This window comes from Lethenteron reissneri, chromosome 67, assembly GCF_015708825.2.
Source record: "Lethenteron reissneri isolate LAM-NWPU_2019-01 chromosome 67, ASM1570882v1, whole genome shotgun sequence".
NCBI classification, from domain to species: Eukaryota; Metazoa; Chordata; class Hyperoartia; order Petromyzontiformes; family Petromyzontidae; genus Lethenteron; species Lethenteron reissneri.
In genome coordinates, this window is record NC_083845.1 from 4,439,446 (window position 1) to 4,459,641 (window position 20,196).

Below are 20,196 nucleotides of genomic sequence, written 5' to 3' on the forward strand. Positions count from 1 at the left end.
TAAACATATTAAAATTAACGCTTAATATACCTTGCCACGCAAAAGCCTAAGGCTGTATACGAGGCGCTAACGGACTAGGCCTCAGTAACATTATAGTTGCGCGCGTCTCGTTAAAATGTAACTCTTACACGCGGCTACTCACGTTAATGTTAACGAAACGCGCGCACTTTATTTAATTTCAAGGTTTTAATCAAAAGCTATCTCAGGGAATAAGGGAATGTTACACGTGTCATGCCAAGTGTTTGCAGTAGGGGGCGATGTTGCTACCAGGATAGCGTCACTGAGTCTAAAGGTTTTTGTAGGGTCATGCCAAGTGTTTGCAGTAGGGGGCGATGTTGATACACGGAGGGACGGACGGACGGACGGACGGACAGTCGGACGGACGGACAGTCGGACGGACGGACGGACGGACACATTAATCTATTGGTGGTCTGGTCCACTTCGTTCCTACCAGTATAAACTTTATTTTATAAAGCGCCTTTCGTATCTCAAAGCGCTGTACATAAAAATAGAACAACACTCACAAACATAGCTCAAATGTAAGCAAAATAGAAAGCTTATAACTATTAATATGAATTACTCGCCGTGATTTTGGGGTCGCATTATTACCGCTTAATTTTAAATGTTTCTCATTTTCCCCCGTCTCATTTGAAACTGTTTTGTTTGCCTAAACGCAACGGTTGCACACGTGGCCAGGCCGAAGTGAGTGAGCGAGCGTGTGAGCGAGGGTTGAGAGTGAAGACTCTTTGCCGTTCACAGGGACTGGATGAACTCCAGAGCTTTGAGCTGCTGCACAACTTCCTGCAGGAGGACTACCGCGCCGCCCAGGAGCAGCTCAAGGTGGGGCCACGCACCACTCGGTTGCACCTCTTCCATTGTTTCGTATACATTTATTTATTAGGTTTTTCATTATTATCTAGACATTTTTATTCTATTTCACACTCGCTTTACTACCCGGCTTCGCCCGAGACTTGGATTCTTGTCTTAGATTCATACACGGCCTACGCGGAGGGTTGGGGGGGGGGGATGCGTGACGTCAGCATGCACGCTGCGTGACGCTGCCGTATGCGGGTGACATCACAGATGTGACATCACCACTCACTTGCCGTGTAAAATATATCCATTATTGCGCCCCCCCCCCCCCCCCCAAAATACATTGTGTACAGTCTGGAAGCTACCCACATGCCAAATGTCAACTTTTTTTGCATGTTGGGAGTATGCTAAACATTTCGAACAGACACACAAATTAACAATTTTCCCTTTTCAAAATATAGATTATTATTACTCGCCACCCCCCCCCCCCCCCAAACACAACGTGAGCCCGGCACGCTAACGCCCCACACCTTGAAAGGGAACAGAAACCCCCGCGAGCGGCAAATTAAAATTCGGCGCGGCAGGGAACCACCCAGGCAGGGGGGGGGGGGGGAGGAATTGGGACCCTGCCGCCCTACGAGCGGGGGAGTATCGCTTCTTATTTTTATATAGGGAGGGGAAAACAAGGGGAAGAGGGACAACGGTAGGTGGGATAGGGGGGAGTGGTGCACCTCTACCTTAGCAGTGCTTCCCGTTTACGCTGCTTCTCTCTCGGGACTCCCCAACGCGGATCTGTCCAAGGTTCCCCTCTGCCGCGTGCCTTCTCGAGCGGCTGCCAAACCACGTATCGTCTTAGGGCGCTGTCTTCTCCGACGGCTCTGTTCTTCACCCGAGGACGGCTGCTCGTGTTGTGGCCGAGACGTCGTGAGAATTTCATTGTTTTATTTTTATTATTTAATTATTTCCCTTCTACGTGACTTTACCGAAACATCCAAGGATGTGAATCCCTGCAGTCACGAAAGCTTTAAATCGAAATTTCACGCCTCGTTTTTTTCCAGTCTTCCCGCTCGCAGTTCGTCCTCGCGTCTTGTCACTCGCAGCTGTTTCCTCGCATGCTCCCCATCGCAGCTCTTCTCCCGTCTTCTCTGTCACAATTCTTCCCCTCTCATCTTCTTTTTTACAAATCCCCCCTCTCAGCTTCTCTATCACAAATCTCCCCTCTCATCTTCTCTATCACAAATCCCCCCTCTAATCTTTCCACTCGTAACTATTCCCGAGTGTCTCACCGCTCGCAGCTATTCCCTAGCAAGAGCAAGTCATGAAGCCCCAAGTGTTTTCCCTTGACCCTTTGCTGCGGGAGAGTCTGTGCTTGTACTGAACTCACTCTCTTCCGTGCATCTGCCACAGGCTGTGCTGGAAGATGAGCGGCACTCGCAAGCGCTGATGGTGAAGGCAAGTTTCCGATTCACTCTATTAAAATGCTAAACTTTTAAAATTTTTACCGAGTAAGGCCCACTGAGCTGCATAGCTCTTTATCAGAAGCGACTTGGCCACAGATGATAGCTCAAATAAGTGGCTTATCGTGTGGTATTTTACAGCAGCCAAATACTCATGTTGCTAAATGTGGAGGGACCCGGAGAAAGATCCACACGGCCACTGGGAGAGAGAGAGCATGCAAACTGCTCCTGTATATCAGGCGAGGTATTCAACATCTCCTAGCCACTGTGATTATGATGAGAGAGAGAGACACCGAAAACTCCAAATATACAGCAGCAGGCGTCAGGGTTGGGATCGAAACCAGGACCTCTTGTACACCAGGTGAGGTAGTTAGAATCTCTTAGCCACCGTGATTATGATGAGAGAGAGAGACACCGCAAACTCCAAATATACAGCAGCAGGTATCAGGGTTGGGATCGAAACCAGGACCTCTTGTACACCAGGCGAGGTAGTTAACATCTCCTAGCCACCGTGATTATGATGAGAGAGAGACACCGCAAACTCCAAATATACAGCAGCAGGCGTCAGAGTCGGTAACGAAACCACGATCTCCTGTACACCAGGCGAGGTGGTTAGCATCTCCTAGCCACCGACATGCTTTTGTGGCGAATCGGGGTGTGTGCTGGCCGCTTGCGGAGCCACGGTTCGGCATCACGTCTGCTGGACGCTTGCGATCGCCCTGTTGCTGCCTTGCAGGTGCGCGAGTACTACTTTGAGGAGCGGCTGTCGCTGTTGCGCTGTGTGCTGCACCTGCTCACCTTCTTCCAGGATGAGAGGCACCCCTACCGGGTAAGCTTCTCCGGCTTGTCGTTGGGGCTACACCAGCGCTGCTGCTGCTGCTGAACGGTGGTTATTTACACAGAAGGATAAGGATTTGCCTGCGTTGGGTGCTTACACTTCTTTTCGTAACTCCAGAGCGAGCGCCGTTGCATAACGTCTCATCTCGGACGTTTCGTTGCCCTTGTTGCTGCATAGCCAAAGGGGGGGGGACCCCCAGTGGCAGCTGTCCCCGTGTGGTGCAAAGTGAGAGTGACACTGGCCAACAAGTGGGCATCAGCCTGCCATGTAGTTTATTTTTTCTTTCTTCCAATTGGCTTGCGAGATACAGAGTTGTGTTTTTTGTTTGCATTCTGACCGCAGGTATTGTGGTCAATGCAAACATGACTCCTTGTAAAAAAGGTGTCAATTTTGTTGCCAGATAAAAGGGTTAAAAACCAATTATCATATTTTGCTACTGGCAAAGGAGGTTCCAATGGTGAGAATTATTTTTTTAACTTGGAAAATTTGGACGGTGTCGCCCGGCACACACATGGCCTCCTACATTTTTATCGCGTGAAGTATTTTGAACGCCCACTGTGCAGTGGAGGGCACGTTTTAACGTATTGCCATTGGTGGTACAGCTGTGGTGCGCGGTATAAATGAAATTTCAAAAACATTTCCGCAACAATTATTTACGTTCCCGCGATTCGCAACCCCAGTCAGAAAATCTTGCGGGGTGGTGCGTCAAAATCAGTTCTCACGAGGTCGAAGCAGTCGGGAGACGGACGTTACGAGCAGCGAATGCGAAGCTTTGCAGTCTGTTGCCCCGTAGCAGCAGCCAGCCTGATGATGATCGGCTGGCTGCGTGTTCCAAAGGCTGATTTGACTCGTGGCCTGGACTTGGTCGGACAGTTCCTCGATTCAGACGGACCCAAATCAACGGTCAATATTGACCCGTTTGAGCAAGTCTCATTAGACTGCAAACTTGGCAACAGACTCAATTAAATACTGACAAACGGATTTGCTGATTCAAATTGTTGATTTAAGACTGTTTTACGAGGACCGGTGTGTTATGCTGCCAATACGTCCCTTCATGTTGAATTCGCTGCTATTATTACATTGTGCTGCACAGGGATGGATGCCACCAGCCGGTCCCCTGTGCAAAAGTGCACTTGGGCAGGACACGTCATGGCTGAAAGGAATTCACTTGTTAATAATAATGATGGGGCGGCAACTTAGGAGCGTACCGTGTTCCACCTCGGAGATGGAGCGACCAGATTATCCGGTGTGCAGTTTGCTCGGCGGATCGTTGGATCTGCGAAATCGTGAGAGCTGCCCGGTTGTTTGGTGTGATCACCCAGCAGCGGATAGACCGTGGCCGATGATGACGACGACGAATGATTGGACGCGTTGTTGTTGATGTTGTTGGTGTTGTTGTTGATGTTGTTGGTGTTGTTGTTGATGTTGTTGGTGTCACGGGCGCCGCAGGCCGTGTACGCCGACTGCCTGGAGCGCCTGCAGCAGAGCCTCACCTCGCGCCACGTGGAGCAGCTGGAGGAGCGACTCGGCTCCCGCTCGTCGCTCTGCCACTTCCACGGGAACATGGTGGGTTTGGGGGATGTATGACCGCGACTCGATTTCCACCACCGTACTTTAAACTGTAATTTTGTTATTTATTTTACCAGGTAAAGGCCCCACTGAGCCTACGTAGCTCTTTTTCAGGGAGCGACCCTTGGCTATCACAAATGGTAGCTCAGCGAAGTGGCTTATCGACGTGTGAAAAATTATAGCGGCCAAATACTCTCTATAAACGCGTGTTGTTGATTCTGAACGTCGGGGCTAAAAACCGGAGGACCCGGGGTATTGGCATGCAAACTCCACGTATATCGGCGTCGGGGTCGGGATCGAACGCACAATCCGCTGCATACCAGGCGAGGGAGTTAACATCTCGCCACTGAGCCAGCCCGGCACCGTTTGCCGAGCCCGCCCAGCGCCCCTCGGGAGCTGCCAGGGTTATTGAACTTCCACGGCGGAAGCCGTGCCGGGCGGCGGTTGGCGACGCTGCACGTGGCTGCCCGCAATCCGGAACCGGAGGCACCGAGGGTTGGTGGATCGGCAGTGGTTGCGAGATTCTCTTCCGGTGGGCATCGAAGGGAAGGGTGGGTGGCCTCACCCTGTTGTCGGCGCTCGTGCAGGCGGAGCGGCAGGCGGCGTGCTGGGCGCAGCAGTGCCTGCGCGAGCAGTGCCTGCTGCTGGAGCTGCTCTTCCTCTACTACGTCTACTTCGAGATGAAGCCGCACGCGCTGCTCCGCCTCGCGCGCCTCTTCCATGCGCAGAGTTTCGGCCTGCGCCAGCTACAGGGGCTGGAGGCGCCGCACGAGGGCAGCGCCATGCTCGTCAGCCGCGTCGGGTCAGTGGTCAACTCTGTGCGTGTCTGTGTGTGTGTGCGCAGTGGCACGCCGCTCCACCCCGTGTCTGTGTGTGTTCGTGAGCAGCACCTACGAAGGCTCACACGGCGAACGAGGGGTTTGGGTGGCTGGCACCACCACGGCCGGCAGGCTGCCTTTGTCTCCCCAGTGGCAATGTTTATTATTTGAGGCCAAGTCGACCAAGGGGGAAGGCTCAGAACGGGTTCAGATATTCGTCACCGATGTTGGCCGTGAGCGGGTATCGCTCGCGGTTGCACGGGTTGGAAGCCCCTCCGTTGAGCACGGTTGGCTAGGTACGGTGCAAAAGAAGTTCTACATCTCCATATATATAAAAGGCAACGTTGTGAATATGTGTGTCTGTTGAAAATGTTTAGCGTACTTCCCGACATGCAACAAACTGGAAATTTGCCATGTGGGTACTTTCCAGACTGTACACCATGCAAAAATTATAAAAATACACTTTTTTTTTTTGGGGGGGGGGAGAGCTCAATAATGCATATAGTTTTTGCACGGCAAGTAAGCTGTGACGTCAAATCTGTCATGTGACCCGCGCATGTGGAAGCGTAACGCATTGTAGTGTAGTGGTTAGCGCGCCGCGCTACGAACCCGGCGATCCGAGTTCGATTCCCGCTCACGGCCACCACCAGTGACGATTATTTTAACCGCTCCTGGGCCTCCACTAGGTCGACTTAGCCTCAAACGAGTAACTGCTGTGGTGTGTGAACATCGGCACTGGGGGGACAAAGGCGGCCGGGCGTGGTGAATCCAAGTCCCGGGCGAAGCCGGGTAGTAAAGCTAGTGTATATATATATATATATACACACGTAGCACAGCGCGCTAGCGACTACACTCCTGCTTTCCACACACGCATGCACACCTTGTGCCCACACTCGGTGCTTGATGGCCTTGTGTCCCCCCCCCCCCCCGTGTGTTGACAGGTACTTCTGTGCGCTTCTTCTCATCGAGGGCATGGACATCGAGTTCCTGGCCAAGTGCGCGCAGGGCGACTGCGTGGAGCAGCACCAACTGGTCAAGGACGAGGCCGTGTTCAAGGTGAGGCGCGGCGGCGGCGGTGGTGCCGATGTCGATGGTGGTGAAGTTATTGATAGTGGTGGTCCTGGGCCTCCCCTAGGTCGACTCGGCCTTAAATGAGTACCATGGTGCGGTGTGTAAACATCGCCGTTTGGGAGACAAAGTCGGCCGGGTGTGGTGCTGTTGCCGGCCTTTATCGGCGCTACTCGCTCACACCGCTTGATAGTTGGTGGTGCAGCGTAAAATGATGACTTTCTGTAATTTGATTAATGATGGTAGCGGAAACTTGCCCCTACAGTTTGTTGAGGCTACACGGGGGCTCTTTGTCTTGTTCTATTGTGTGGTCCTGCTCTTTAAGAGAGTGGAGGAGTTCCTATATCTGAGCAGTGTGTGAATGACTATTTCCGGTTTGGCAGCAGAGGTCTCGCTCCAAATCGGTTAGAGCGGCATTTATCTTTTCAGCAGCTGCTTAACGCTCTGTGGAAGCTGCCTGGCCTGTCGCTCCACACAAAGCTCCGGGTCTTCTCGGCCGCAGGCGCTACTCGCTAACAGCACTTGCTCCAACAGTGTCTTTGTGCATGCGGTAGTGCACCAGTACGAACCCAGAGACACGAGTTCGATTCCCACTCATGGTTAACACCAGTGACGATTGTTTAAACCGGTCCTGGGCCTTCCCTAGATCGACTCGGCCTCAAATGCGTACCTGGTGCATGGTATACGCATCGCTATTGGGGAGACAAAGGCGGCCGTGCATGGTTATGGCCACCTACCCCATTCCGGCCTTCATAGGTGCTCGCAAACAGCACTTGAAAGTGGTGGTGCCGAGTTAAACGAGGACTTGCCGCATTGCTGTGAATAATGGTCGCGGTGGAAGTGCTAATAATGACGACGCCGATGACGCCATTGCTGCCGTGGGCTCCGTGGGCTGCCAGGAGCTGGACCAGCTGCTGCAGAGCCTCGGCGACCTGGAGATTCACGGCCCCGTGCTGCTCGCGTGGGCCATGCTGCGCTACAAGGCGCTGCCGGACGACCCCAAGTCAGCGACCCGCCGCCTGGGCCGCTCCGCCGTGCAGCTGCAGGCGTTCCGCCTCGTGTGCCGCCTGCTGCGGGCGCCCGGCTTCAGCGGCAGCAGCGTGAGCACCGCGCACTCTCTGTCGTCTTCCTGTCTTGTGTCGATTTACGTAGCGGCGCCGTTGTAGCGCGTGAGATCGTAGTGGTTGAGATACAGAGTGGGGTTGTAGTTATGGTGACAGGAGGACAGGTGGGAGTGGTTACGGAGGGGTGTTGGGGTAGTGATACGGGTTGGGGTAGTGATATGGATGTGATAGGGGTGAGGATAGTGATAGGGGTAGCCGTTGAGGTAGGCCTTGTCGTAGCTGGCGGGCGTGGGCAGGGAGTTAGCAGTGGGGGTAGTGGTAGCGGTTGGGGGAAGGGTGCTTGTAACTAAGGGGGGGGGTTAGGGAGTAGCAGGAGTAGGTTGGGCAAGGGGAGAAGATATGGGAATTCATGTAACGGAGGAACAGAAGCAAGTTAGCGAAGATGGTTGCTCTGTGTGCTGCAGGGGGAGTTTGTTCAGTGGAGGGGAGCGAGATGGGAGAAGGAGCGAGAGAGCGAGACTGGGCGCAGGGTGGCGAGGGAGGCACACGGAGAGCGACGGTGGAGACTTGGAGCGTGGAGGATGCAATGGAGCAAGTAGTGAGAGATGAGAGAAGTGAGATCAGGTGTAAACAGGGATACATTCACTCTTCAAGGAAGATAAATTTGGAGGGCGTGGGGTTTAGTTATTTAAATGGATATACCGGTGCACTCTTCTCCCCCGAGTTAACACGGAATTCGGGACGACGCGCTGTTAACCTTTTCCCATTCCGATGATGTACATCATCAGTTTTTAATTCTGATTCGGAAAGAACATTTTCATTGGAACAACTTCATCTCTACCGAGGCTCCCCGACAAGGCCGTGGCGCAGTGTTGGTGCCGGCAATCGTAGAGTGCGGCGGTCGTGCCGCTGCGGTTCTCTACTGCGATCAGCGACGTCCTTTGAAAACAACGACGCCAACGACCGCGCCTCTCTAAATAAAACCAACGGCCGAGCCGCCGCTCGCACGTTCGTGAGATTCGGCGGTGAACGATGACTCCCCGCGACTCGCGAACGTCTCGGAACGATGCAAAGGGTTAACGGCTGCGATGGTGCGAGCGGCGAGAATCACCGCCGGCTGTCTGTCTCTGTCTGTCCCGCGCGCAGTGCACGTCCAGCACAGCGCGCGCGGTCGTCTACGGCCTGCTGTCCTTCGTGCTCGGCCTCTTCGACGAGGGCACGCTAGGAGAGCCCCAGGTGAGGAGCGCCACTCTGCAAACGCGCGCACACACGCACGGGTCCACAGCCCAGTGTCTCTGACCTCTGACCTCTAGCTCAGTGTCTCTGACCCCTGACCTCTAGCTCAGTGTCTCTGAACCCTGAGCCACAGCTCAGTGTCTCTGACCCACACCTCAGTGTCTCTGACCTCTGACCCACAGCTCAGTGTCTCTGACCCCTGACCCACAGCTCAGCGTCTCTGACCCACAGCTCAGTGTCTCTGACCCCTGAGTCACAGCTCAGTGTCTCTGACCTCTGAGCCACCCAGCCACCTACCAGAATGATGTTCCTTGTTGCTCGCAGGACTTGATGGACGTGGCGTGCGAGGTGCTGAGCATGCCTGCTCTCGCCGAGGCCTTCTGGGACGCTGTGAGTGCCCCACTGCCCCCTACGGCAGCCACACTCTCCATACTCACGTTACGCACTCACTCGAGCCTACATAACCACACCGCACCACCCTGTACCACCATATACACCCACACCAGCATGCAGTGCGATAGGTTGCCACACCGCAGTATAGCAACATGATAGCCGTGCTAAATTGTCCTTCCGTACTATTGCATTACGATTGTATTGCCTTTGCCGTGGTCTTATGTTGCCCTGGGGTTGTCTTGCCTTACTGTCTTCACTGTGGTGTTGTCTTGCCATGGTGTTGCCCTGCCACGGTGTTGTCTTACCGTTGTTATTGTCCTACCGTGGCGCTGTCCTGCCGTGGTTACATCCTTGCCGTGCTGCTTCTCAGGGCCTGGCGGGAGGTCTGGCCATGCTGCTGGACTCGGCTGCGGCGCAGTTCCCGTACGCGTGCGCGCCGCTGCTGCAGCTGCTCACGGCCACCGTGGTCAGCCAGGCCACGGCCAAGCGGGTGGGTGGGTGTGAGCGAGGCCTGTAACGATCTGCGTTGTATGTGTGAATTCACGCATTGAAAACATGATTACTTTTACTGACAGATAGCGATAGTTTGTTCATGTCTTTGGCATTGGAGGGGTGAATCCGGGTAATTGTTGTTCATGGCTTTGTATGTATCTATGTTCAACTTCATTTTGCATCATACGTAGGCAACCCTGCTGAGCGTAGATGCGTGGGCAAGGACACAAGAAGCAATTATAAAGAAATGAGTGTTCAATCTAGATGATTTAAAATGCGTAGCTCCAGTGGCTTCCTAATATCGGAAGGAAGAGTGCGTTCCAGACGGCCACAGAAGAGCATCTGAAAGCGACCACCTGCATACGAGGCGAGGTAGTTGACATCTCGCCGACCACGGCGCGACGTTGCCCTGCACGCAGGTCTACAACTTCCTGGACAAGATGACTTGCTACGCCGAGGCCGTGCCGCAGAGGCCACGCGACATCGAGGCGTCCGAAGACGGAACCATGTGGAGAACGACGGCACCCAGGCACCTCTACCCGTTCGGTGAGCACTCTGGACCCCCCCCCCCCCCCTTACTGAGACACCTGGACGTGGTGGTGTGGTGGTGTAGTGGTGAAAGATCTGGACAAAGTCCCATCGGTGAGCTCCTCCGGCAGGGATGGCTGCGTTGGCTGGGTCATGTTGTGGAGCTGTTAGACCATGTTTTGTGGTGAAGGTGGTGGTGGTGGAGCTGGTTAGACCATGTTTGGTGGTGGTGTGGTTAGACCATGTTTGGTGGTAATGGTGGTGGTGGTGCTGCGATCAGACCATCCATTTATTGATGATGGTGGAGGTGGCACGGTAAGGCCATAGTTGTCTTAATAGCTCATCGGATTCCTCCAGTATCAATGAATACATATTCCGTAAGGCCAACGTGTTGAAGCGCTGACGACGCGGTGTACCGTTGCGTAGGCGCGGGGAGGACCACCATGCGGCTGCCGCAGGGCGTGGTGGGACGCGTGCTGCCCCTGGGCCCAACCGTGCCGGGCGGCCCCTCCGCCCTGGTGCACTGGGAGTTTGGCTACAGCGCGTGGGCGCTGTTCGCCTGCGAGGTGGAGATGCTGCTGCACGTGGTGTCCACCGCCGGTGAGTGATCATCCTCCTCTGTCGGCGTGGCGGATTGGAAGGGCTTGGCTACAGCTGGTGCCGATCCCATGCCATTTATATGCAATGAAACCTCGAGTTTGCCGGAATTGGAGGTCAGCTTTTTGTGTTTAGTTTGTTGTCCTTCCCCCCCCCCGCACCTCCGATTAGCACGGTTGGATACGTACAGTGCGAAAGAAGTTGAACGCGCATGAGAATGTTACTGGACATTTGCGTGAATACATTCCTGCTAAACCCCCAATGTTTGATTGTTCTATTTCAATTAAAACATTTTAATAAATACATGTTGGAAGCAGTTCATATTTCGATGGTATCATGTGGTAATGCTCCATCACATGTTTTAAATCTATTACACAGTGAATATTGAACTGAAGCTTGACTTTAAAACAATTTAATCGCAAATCAAATCGCAATATCTGTCAAATCGTTCAGCCCTAATATTTACTGAGTGTGTACAGACTGAGAGCCATAGATTGGATTGTAATTGACATTTGCTTGTGCCGGCTTTCAGGCCACACTCCAGATCATAAGCCAACAGACCCCCAACATCATCTACTGTATAATAATTCCGAAATATATGCAAATTATAATTGGGAGAATGGGGGTGTTATACCGATGACAGATGTGGTGGTGGTGGTGGTGGGGAGCTGGTTGCGTAGCGGTTAGTGACGATTATCCGAACCCGTCCTGGGCCTCCTCTAGGTCGACTCAGCCTCAAGTGAGTACCTGATGCGGTGTATAAACATCGCCACTGGGGAGACCAAAGCGAACCGGGCGAGCCGTCGTCGGCCTTGACGGGCGCTGCTCGCTAACAGCTCTCGCCCTGACGGTCTGTTAAGGCTTACACGGCAGAGGTCGCAACCGGGTACCCGATACCCTACTCGATACCCGGCTACCCGTACCCGGTCAGGTATGGGTAGCCGTTTGCAACCCGTACCCGGCCGGGTACGGGTAGCCGTTTGCGACCCTGGTGCAGCCGGGTACGGGTAGGCCGTGAGTCACTGGTGAGTAACCGTTTGTCACTCATTTCCGGTAGGGTACGGGTACGGGTAGGGAACGGGTACCCGTACCCGGCCGGGTACGGGTACCCATTTGCGACCCTTGTGCGGCCGGGTACGGGTACGGGTAAGGAATCAAAACCCGTTTGCGACCTCTGTTACACGGGGGATCTTTGTCTTTGGTGGGCTCGCGACTTGTGCAGACGTGGCGCGGCACTGCGAGCGCGTGCGTCCCATCGTGCAGCTGGTGCGGCAGCTGCTGGACGCCGACGGCTCGCTCGCCGCGCCGCTGCTTCCCGTCACCTCCCGCCTCTACATGGTGCTGCAGAGGTGAGGACGCCTCCTGCGGACGACGACGACGATAACTGCAGCCACCATTCACCGCTTAAGTGGCGGTGGACGTCACCACAGCAGCGCTTTGTGCCAGGCTATGTTTTTAGGTTGAAATATTTTTGTGATGTACGTAGCCAGCCGTGTTTGTCCGAGGTGCCGGGAAGGACAACAAACTGAACACAAAAAGCTATTCTGAAGAAATGAGTTTTCAATAATGCTGATAAATAGCAAATCACATTTTAGACGTATTCTTTGGTACTAAAGTCACATAGATAGGCAAAAAAAATAAAAATCAACAAGAAACTACGACGTTTCGATTGCAACGCAAGCAATTGTCATTATCGTCATCATGACGATGGCTTGTGTTGCGGTCGTAACGTCGTAGTTTTTTGTTTATTTTATTATTTTTTAACCTATTTATGTGACTACCGAACGAAAGCTTTAAGTCAAGATTCACATTTCAGACATTTCACCAATTTGTCTAAATTAGTCATCATTTCTTCTTGGTTCTTTCGGTAAAGTAACGTAGAAGGAAAATAATCAAAAAACATTTATTTTATTATTTCCCTTCTACGTGACTTTCCCGAAAGAACCAAGAAGATGAATCCCTGCAGTCACGAAAGCTTTAAATCGAAACTTAGTCATAGATTTTTTGACCACTTCCCCACCTGCGAAGCCGGGACTCTGGTCTAGGTTGTGGAGACCTAATTGACTCGTCTCTCTGTTATAACCTTTTATTTTATTGTTGTGCGTTCGTGCTCCTTTTATTTTCGTGCCATTTCTCCATTTGTTTATTCATTTTTATTATCAGAGGGTTTTCATTTTGCTCCGTAGTCGTTGTAAGAAATAGGATTTGGCACTCGTATATATTTCTAGACTTGAAGCTTTCGTGACTGCAAGGAATCATATTCTTAGTTGTTTTCGGTAAAGTTACGTAGGTAAAACATCAAAATTAATAAAAATAATAAAATAAAATAAAGATCACGACGTTTCGGAGGCAACACAAGTCTCCGTCATCAGGTGGGACAGTCACAGCCAGATTAGCTGCATCAAGTGAGGCAATGATTCAAGATGTAATCCCTTAAAAGCGAGTTGAGGGGGGAGGAGAGGGGGGGGGCTCATCAGAATGTGGTAGCCAATGAATGGAAAGTATCGGGAGAGAGGGGCCAAAAAAGGGTGGGCGACGGCGTGGAAGCTATTGTGCGCAAGCGACACACTGCTGCCCACGCCAACGCATTGGACAGAGAGGGGGGGGAGGGGGAGGTCTGATACACATGGAAAGATGTTATTAACCACGCAAAAAAGACTTAATTACACTTTTTTGACCATCTTATCTGACAGGCACTAGTTTACTTTACTTGACCGAGTGTTAACATCCCCAGTGTTTAACAGTAATCTCTTCATTGTTCAGCCAGCATTGGTATAAACGTACGCATTTTCTTTTCTTTTCTATCATGTGTATCAGACCTCCCCCTCCCCCCCTCTCTGTCCAATGCGTTGGCGTGGGCAGCAGTGTGTCGCTTGCGCACAATAGCTTCCACGCCGTCGCCCACCCTTTTTTGGCCCCTCTCTCCTGATACTTTCCATTCATTGGCTACCACATTCTGATGAGCCCCCCCCCCCCTCTCCTCCCCCCTCAACTCGCTTTTAAGGGATTACATCTTGAATCATTGCCTCACTTGATGCAGCTAATCTGGCTGTGACTGTCCCACCTGATGACGGAGACTTGTGTTGCCTCCGAAACGTCGTGATCTTTATTTTATTTTATTATTTTTATAAATTTTGATGTTTTACCTACGTGACTTTACCGAAAACACCTAAGAATATCACTCGTATATTATTAATGTGCAGCGTTGTGGGATGTAATTATGACGCTATATAAAATGAAATTGTTATTCTGTAATCACGTATTGTGCGACTGACAGCATACGCGTGATAAGAGCTGTGTATAGATTTTAACGGCATGGTGAGCAGACGACTGACTTATCCTGGGTGAGCTGTAGTTAAAGGCTCTTCATCTGCCTTCGTACTGAACGTGTGCAGCAAAGCACCAAACACAGGACGACAAACACACTCGGTACAATCGACATCGCGATAATCGTCATCACATTGTGAAAATTTTACGTATCGTATCGAGAAAATTGTTATTTTTGAGTGCGTGTTCGTGTACCCCCGTGTCCCCATGTCTCCTCCATGCGCGCAGGCTCACGTGTGTACCCAGCCCGCCGCTCGACGTCATCGCGGCGTGCGTGAACTGCCTGGCGGCGCTCGTGCCTTATGGTGCCGCCAAGGTGTGTGCGCCGCTCATGAAACGTGGGCCCTCTGGCCCTCACGGAGTTCGTGAAACGTGGGCCCTCTGGCCTTAATGGAGTTCGTTAAACGTGGGCCCTCTTCCTGTAATGGAGTTGGTGAAACGTGGGCCTTTTGGCGCTAACGGAGTTCGTGAAACATGGGCCTTCTGGCCCTCACGGACAAAGTGAAACATGGGCCCTCTTGATTTGAAGCTTTCGTGACTGCAGGAAATCCATACTCTTTGGTTCTTTCGGTAAAGTCACGTAGGTATAAAATAAAATACCTACGTGACTTTACCGAAAGAACCAAAGAGTATGGGCTCTCTTGTCCTCACGGAGAATGTGTAACGTGGGCCCTATTGCTCTAATTGAGACTGTGAAACGTGGGCCTTCTGGCCCTAACGGAGATTGTGAAATGTGGGCCCTCTTACCGTAACGGAGGTCATGAAACGTGGGCCCCTCTCGACCTTACGGGGATCGTAAAACTATTGTGAAACATGAGCCCTCTGTTTAACACACGTAGGCTTTCGCGACCAATATTCTTCATAATAAAGGCCAAACGTGACACATTTTTTACTGTTTGGCCGTGTCGGGTGGTGGAGGGTTACGACACATAAATAACGTGATCTAACCCAAAAACCATTATGAATGACCCATCTGGTTCCGAACGGAGGTCGTAAAACGTGGGACACTTGCCGTAACGTCGTCAACCTGTGTCCCGTGGTGCGGTGGCCTCGGCGCAGGTGTGGAGCGACGTGCAGCACACGGGGCTCCTTCCCTTCACCGTGTCCCCCGTGAGCAACGCCGCACGGGCAGCCAGGTACCCTCTCCGTCGTGCCTCTCGCACTCCGTTCCTCTTCGGCAACACACAAAGCACGTTTCATCACGTCTCGGCGCAACCCAATTACAGTGTCCCGCTTGGGTCTAGTCAAGGGGACCCCTAGCAGCAGCTGTCGCTGCGTGGCTCAAGGTGTACGCAGCCACCGGTCTGCTTCCCGGCATTAGTCTTATAGGAGGGACGATATTGCCACGTGTGGGTTTTTTTTTTCTCAATTAAATCTCTATTCGTCTATGTTTTTTAACCTTATTCTTGGTTCTTACGGTAAAGTCACTTAGAAGGGAAACAGTAAAATAATGCAAATTTAAAACAATGAAATTGTCACGACGTTTCGAATGCAACACAAGCAGGTGTGAAAAAACACGGCAAGAAAATTTGAAAAAAGTGGCGTTTTTTTCTTAACGTTAGCACCACGGACAGCGATTTTGGCAGTTCAGATGGACGAGTCCATCCTTCTACGTGACTTTACCGAAAGAACCAAGAATATGAATCCCTGCAATCACGAAAGCTTTAAATCAAAATCTTTTAACCTTCTCGGCTGTAAAACAGGCCACCGTAGTGCAGTGGTGTCGGCAGGGTCCCGCAGAGAGCGGTGGATGTGTGAATGACGGACGGATGGCTGCCTGGCAAGCTCAGAGTGTGCACATGTGTACTCGTGTATGTGGTTAGCGGTTCGCGTGCTGTGCTACGAACCCGGCCACCTGAGTTCGATACCCACTCGGGGCCAAAATCCTTTGACGATTATTTAAACCGGTCTTGGGCCTTTCCGAGGTCGACTCAGCCTCAAATGAGTACCTGATGTGGTGCATAAACATCGCCACTTGGGGAGACAAAAGCGGCCGGGCTTGGTGCTGGCCACCCACCCCCTCGTGTGCCGTGCCAGCCTTTATAGGTGCTACTCGCTAACAGCACTTGCCCCAACAATCTGTTAAGGCTATCCCGGGGATTTTTGTCTTTGGAGGGAGCAGTCGGTGATCTCGGTCAGTTTACCCATAACACCTGGGTCAGTCCCGTGACTTGTCAGCGAGCCCTCTACACTCCTCCCATAGCACCTCGGAGTGCATCTGGGCGCGGTGGTGACGTCACCGCTGCTTACGTGGCGAATGGCGGCTGTTGTTGTTATTGTTGGGGAGAGGTAGCGCAGTGGTTAGCACACCGCGGTACAATCCCAGTCCCCCCGGGTTAAATTCACGGCGACAACGTACGTCCGAGCGCCTGATGCTGGGCGGTAAACATCAGCGCTGGGGAGACAAAGGCGGTCAAGCGTGCTACTCAGGTGTAATAGGTCACACCTGGGTAAGGGCACTTGCTGCAACAGTCTACCGCACGTGGGCGCTGGGCGCACAGCACTCGCGCCCATCGCGGCTCTGGCACGGTGGAGAGATGTTAACTACCTCGCCCGGTATACAGGAGTTCGTATGTTCGATCCCGACCCTGACGTATTTTTGGGGGGATCTGCGTTGCCTTCGTCTGTGCGACTCAGCGGGGAGGGCATGCACGCGGGAAACTACGGGAATCTGCTCGTCGGCTTCGAGAGGCACCGGGGCGATTTCCGCGTGACGGCGTCGTACCTCCGTCTCGTCACCGCCCTCCTGAAGGTCACGCCACCACCATCCCTCCCGCTCGCTACTGACAGCCTGCTCCCCTGACTCGCCCTGCTCCCCCCTCACCGCTCCCCTCCCACCGCTCCCCTCCCACCGCTCCCCTCCCCCCGCTCCCCTCTCACCGCTCCTCGCCCACCGCTCCCCTCCCACCGCTCCCCTCCCACCGCTCCCCTCCCACCGCTCCCCTCCCACCGCTCCCCTCCCACCGCTCCTCGCCCACCGCTCCCCTCCCATCGCTCCCCTCCCACCGCTCCCCTCCCACCGCTCCCCTCCCACCGCGCCCCTCCCACCGCTCCCCTCCCACCGCTCCCCTCCCATCTCTCCCCTCCCACCGCTCCCCTCCCACCGCGCCCCTCCCACCGCTCCCCTCCCACCGCTCCCCTCCCACCGCTCCCTTCCCACCGCTCCCCTCCCATCGCTCCCCTCCCACCGCTCCCCTCCCACCGCTCCCCTCCCACAGCTCCCCTCCCACCGCTCCCCTCCCACCGCGCCCCTCCCACCGCTCCCCTCCCACCGCTCCCCTCCCACCGCTCCCCTCCCACCGCTCCCCTATCACCGCGCCCCTCTTGTGCCCTCGCCCCCCCCCCAACGTGTGACCTCCTCCCCCCCCCGCTCCCCTCCCTGTGTGTCCCCCCGGCTGTGACGTGCGCAGGGCCTGGTGGGGAGCAGCCAGTACCCGAGCCTGCTGCCCTGCCTCGTCTTCACGCTCAAGGAGATCCTGGCGCGGTACCGCACGTGGGCGCTGGGCGGCGCCGACGGGCACCGCGAGTGCATCGGTCGGTTTCCCCCGCGCACCGCACTCGCGCCCATCGCGGCTCTGGCACGGTGCCGAGATGTTAACTACCTCGCGTGGGATACAGGAGGTCGTATGTTCGGTCCCGATCCCGACGTATATTTTTTTTTCGCGTGGAATTTTTTCTCCGCGCCCTCCGTTTTTTTTTCCCTCCACATTTAGAATCGACGTGCGTTTATATGTAGCTGCTCCTAGAAATGTCCACGCGATGATAAGCTGCTTCGTTCAGCTCTCATGTCCGGTCAGGTCGCTTCTGAAAAAGAGCTATATCGCTCAGTGGGCCTTGTCTGGTAAAATAAAATTGATCTCTGGCACGTTAGAAGGTCGCACTCATCATTTGTGGCAAGCGCTTAATGCTCTTCCGGTATTAGGAAACGCACACCCCCCCCTACACCTCCGACTACAACGGTTGGCTACGTATTGTGCGAAAGAAGTTCAACATACGTATGTAGACATACGTACGGTCAACCCATGGCACCTGGGTCTATCCCGTGACTTCCTGCCAAGCGGGCCTTCGACACTTCGCGTGGCCTCAAAATTGCAGCGAATGTGGCACAGACGCCGCGGGTGACGTCACCGCCGATTGGTGGTGAACGGCGGCGGTGGTTGTTGTTGTCTTCGTCGTCATAATGAGTTCACGTTTATTTGATTTGTTACACGGAATCGTCTGTGCTGTGTCTGTAGGAAAGTTGATGCTGGAGCAGATCCACTTTGTGCTCAACATCAGCGTCGACAGTGGCAGGTACGGCCACACAGCCGGAACTAGCAGGGCCACCCCGTGGCCTGCTGTCGTCTCTTCTGTCTTAACACTTTTCAACTTAGCTTGGCCGCACTAACGGCGTCATGCGCCGTCCCTTAACAGCTGCTCGCGAACGGCACTTGTCACATCCGTCTTTGCGGGAGGCACGGCGGTGGTAAGCAGCGGTAAAGACGGTCGTGATGGTGGCCACGGTGGTAACGGTATTGGTGATGGGGAGCGGTGGCGCAGCGGTTAGTGCGCTGCGCAACGGACCAGACGACCCGAGTTCGATTTCCCGCTCACGGCCAACACCAGCGGTGATTATCTGAACCATTACTGGGCCTCCCCTAGGTTGACTCAACCTCAAATGAGTACCCGGTGTGATCTGTGAGCATCGCCACTTGTGTGCTGTGTACCGGCCTTCGGAGGTGCTGCTCACTAACAGCACTTGCCCCAACAGTCTACATGGGATACACGGGGGGGGGGGGGGGGTATTTGTCGTTGGTGCTGGTGGTGGCACACAATGGAAAGACATTTCTACACACGTGACTTTACCGAAAGAACCAATGAGTATCGTAAATCCTGCAGTCACGAAAGCTTCAATCCTAGATTAATGGTAAGATGGTCATTACATTGGGCATGGTGGTTAATCTGTTGGTAATGATAGTGGTGTTGGTAATGGTGGTGGTATTGGTATTGGTGAAAGTATTCGTGATGAGGATGGTGGCGGTAGTTGCAGTGGGGAGATTTTTGGTGATGTTCGTAATTTTGTGAAAGTAAGGGTGGTGCTGTTGGTCGTGATGATGATAGTGTGGGGAGCGGTGGCGTGGCGGTTAGCGCTCTCCGCCACGAACCTGGCGAATCGAATTCGTTTCCGCACACGGCCCACACTGGTGACGATTATCTGAACCGGTCCTGGATCTCCCCTAGGTGTACTCGACCTCAAATAAGTACCCAGTGTCCTGTGTGAACAACGCCTCTCGGTAGAAGAAGGTCGCCGGGCGTGGTGCAGCATCATATGCCACAGTGTCGGCCTTCATAGGCACCGATACTCGCTAGCAGCACTTTCCCCAGCAGGCCATGAAGACTACACAGAGGGGGGATCTTTATCTTTGACGATGATGCTGATTCTAGATTTGAAGCTTTCGTGACTGCAAGGTTTCATACTCTTATTCATACTCTTATTTCTATTATTTTATTTATTTTATTTTTGACTTACGTGACTTTACCGAAAACAACCTAAGAGGATGATGTTGATGTTGACGTTGTGCGCAGGGGTCCCAGCCTGCAGGCCGTGTGTCTGCACAGCCTCCTGCACGGCGAGTCCGGCCTGGCCCTCATCCACATGCTGTCCATCGGCGTGGGCGCCATCGACACCGTCCTGGCCGCCCAGCCCGGCCGGTACGCAAACTGCACTCGGCCACGGCCGGCGCCACGCCAGCGCGCACACCTTGATGACGTGTCAAAGGTCACAAACGCCGTCCGGTTACATCTTGGGAGAGGCGGAGAGCATCCAAACTCTCTGCTACCGCCACACCGCGACCTGCCCACCAACTGACCGCGTGCGGTGTGCCGCATTTGTGCTGCTGGGTGGACGTGGGCGGAGAGGGATTCGAGAAACTTGAACCGTTGCTTTGTTGGGTTTAAAAACTGGCCACCCCTGGATTGTGCGCCCACGCTTACAACATTGCAGATTCTTTAAACAT

The 20,196-nt window shown here is 53.5% G+C and overlaps 1 protein-coding gene across 2 annotated transcripts in view; it reads left to right on the plus strand.

Annotated features, from left to right (window-relative positions):
- The window catches only part of NUP188 (nucleoporin 188), a 55,480-nt gene that overhangs the window by 9,026 nt on the left and 26,258 nt on the right, over positions 1 to 20,196 (plus strand). For both annotated transcript variants that reach the window (XM_061578646.1, XM_061578647.1), the window contains exons 5-23: positions 760 to 840; positions 2,221 to 2,265; positions 3,007 to 3,099; positions 4,558 to 4,674; positions 5,265 to 5,479; positions 6,437 to 6,551; positions 7,463 to 7,663; positions 8,774 to 8,863; positions 9,188 to 9,253; positions 9,627 to 9,746; positions 10,168 to 10,294; positions 10,703 to 10,876; positions 12,096 to 12,222; positions 14,429 to 14,516; positions 15,260 to 15,336; positions 16,838 to 16,952; positions 17,611 to 17,734; positions 18,436 to 18,493; positions 19,766 to 19,891. In XM_061578646.1, coding sequence (XP_061434630.1) covers positions 760 to 840; positions 2,221 to 2,265; positions 3,007 to 3,099; positions 4,558 to 4,674; positions 5,265 to 5,479; positions 6,437 to 6,551; positions 7,463 to 7,663; positions 8,774 to 8,863; positions 9,188 to 9,253; positions 9,627 to 9,746; positions 10,168 to 10,294; positions 10,703 to 10,876; positions 12,096 to 12,222; positions 14,429 to 14,516; positions 15,260 to 15,336; positions 16,838 to 16,952; positions 17,611 to 17,734; positions 18,436 to 18,493; positions 19,766 to 19,891 — 2,159 coding nt within the window. The remainder of the gene's footprint in view (positions 1 to 759; positions 841 to 2,220; positions 2,266 to 3,006; positions 3,100 to 4,557; positions 4,675 to 5,264; positions 5,480 to 6,436; positions 6,552 to 7,462; positions 7,664 to 8,773; positions 8,864 to 9,187; positions 9,254 to 9,626; positions 9,747 to 10,167; positions 10,295 to 10,702; positions 10,877 to 12,095; positions 12,223 to 14,428; positions 14,517 to 15,259; positions 15,337 to 16,837; positions 16,953 to 17,610; positions 17,735 to 18,435; positions 18,494 to 19,765; positions 19,892 to 20,196) is intronic.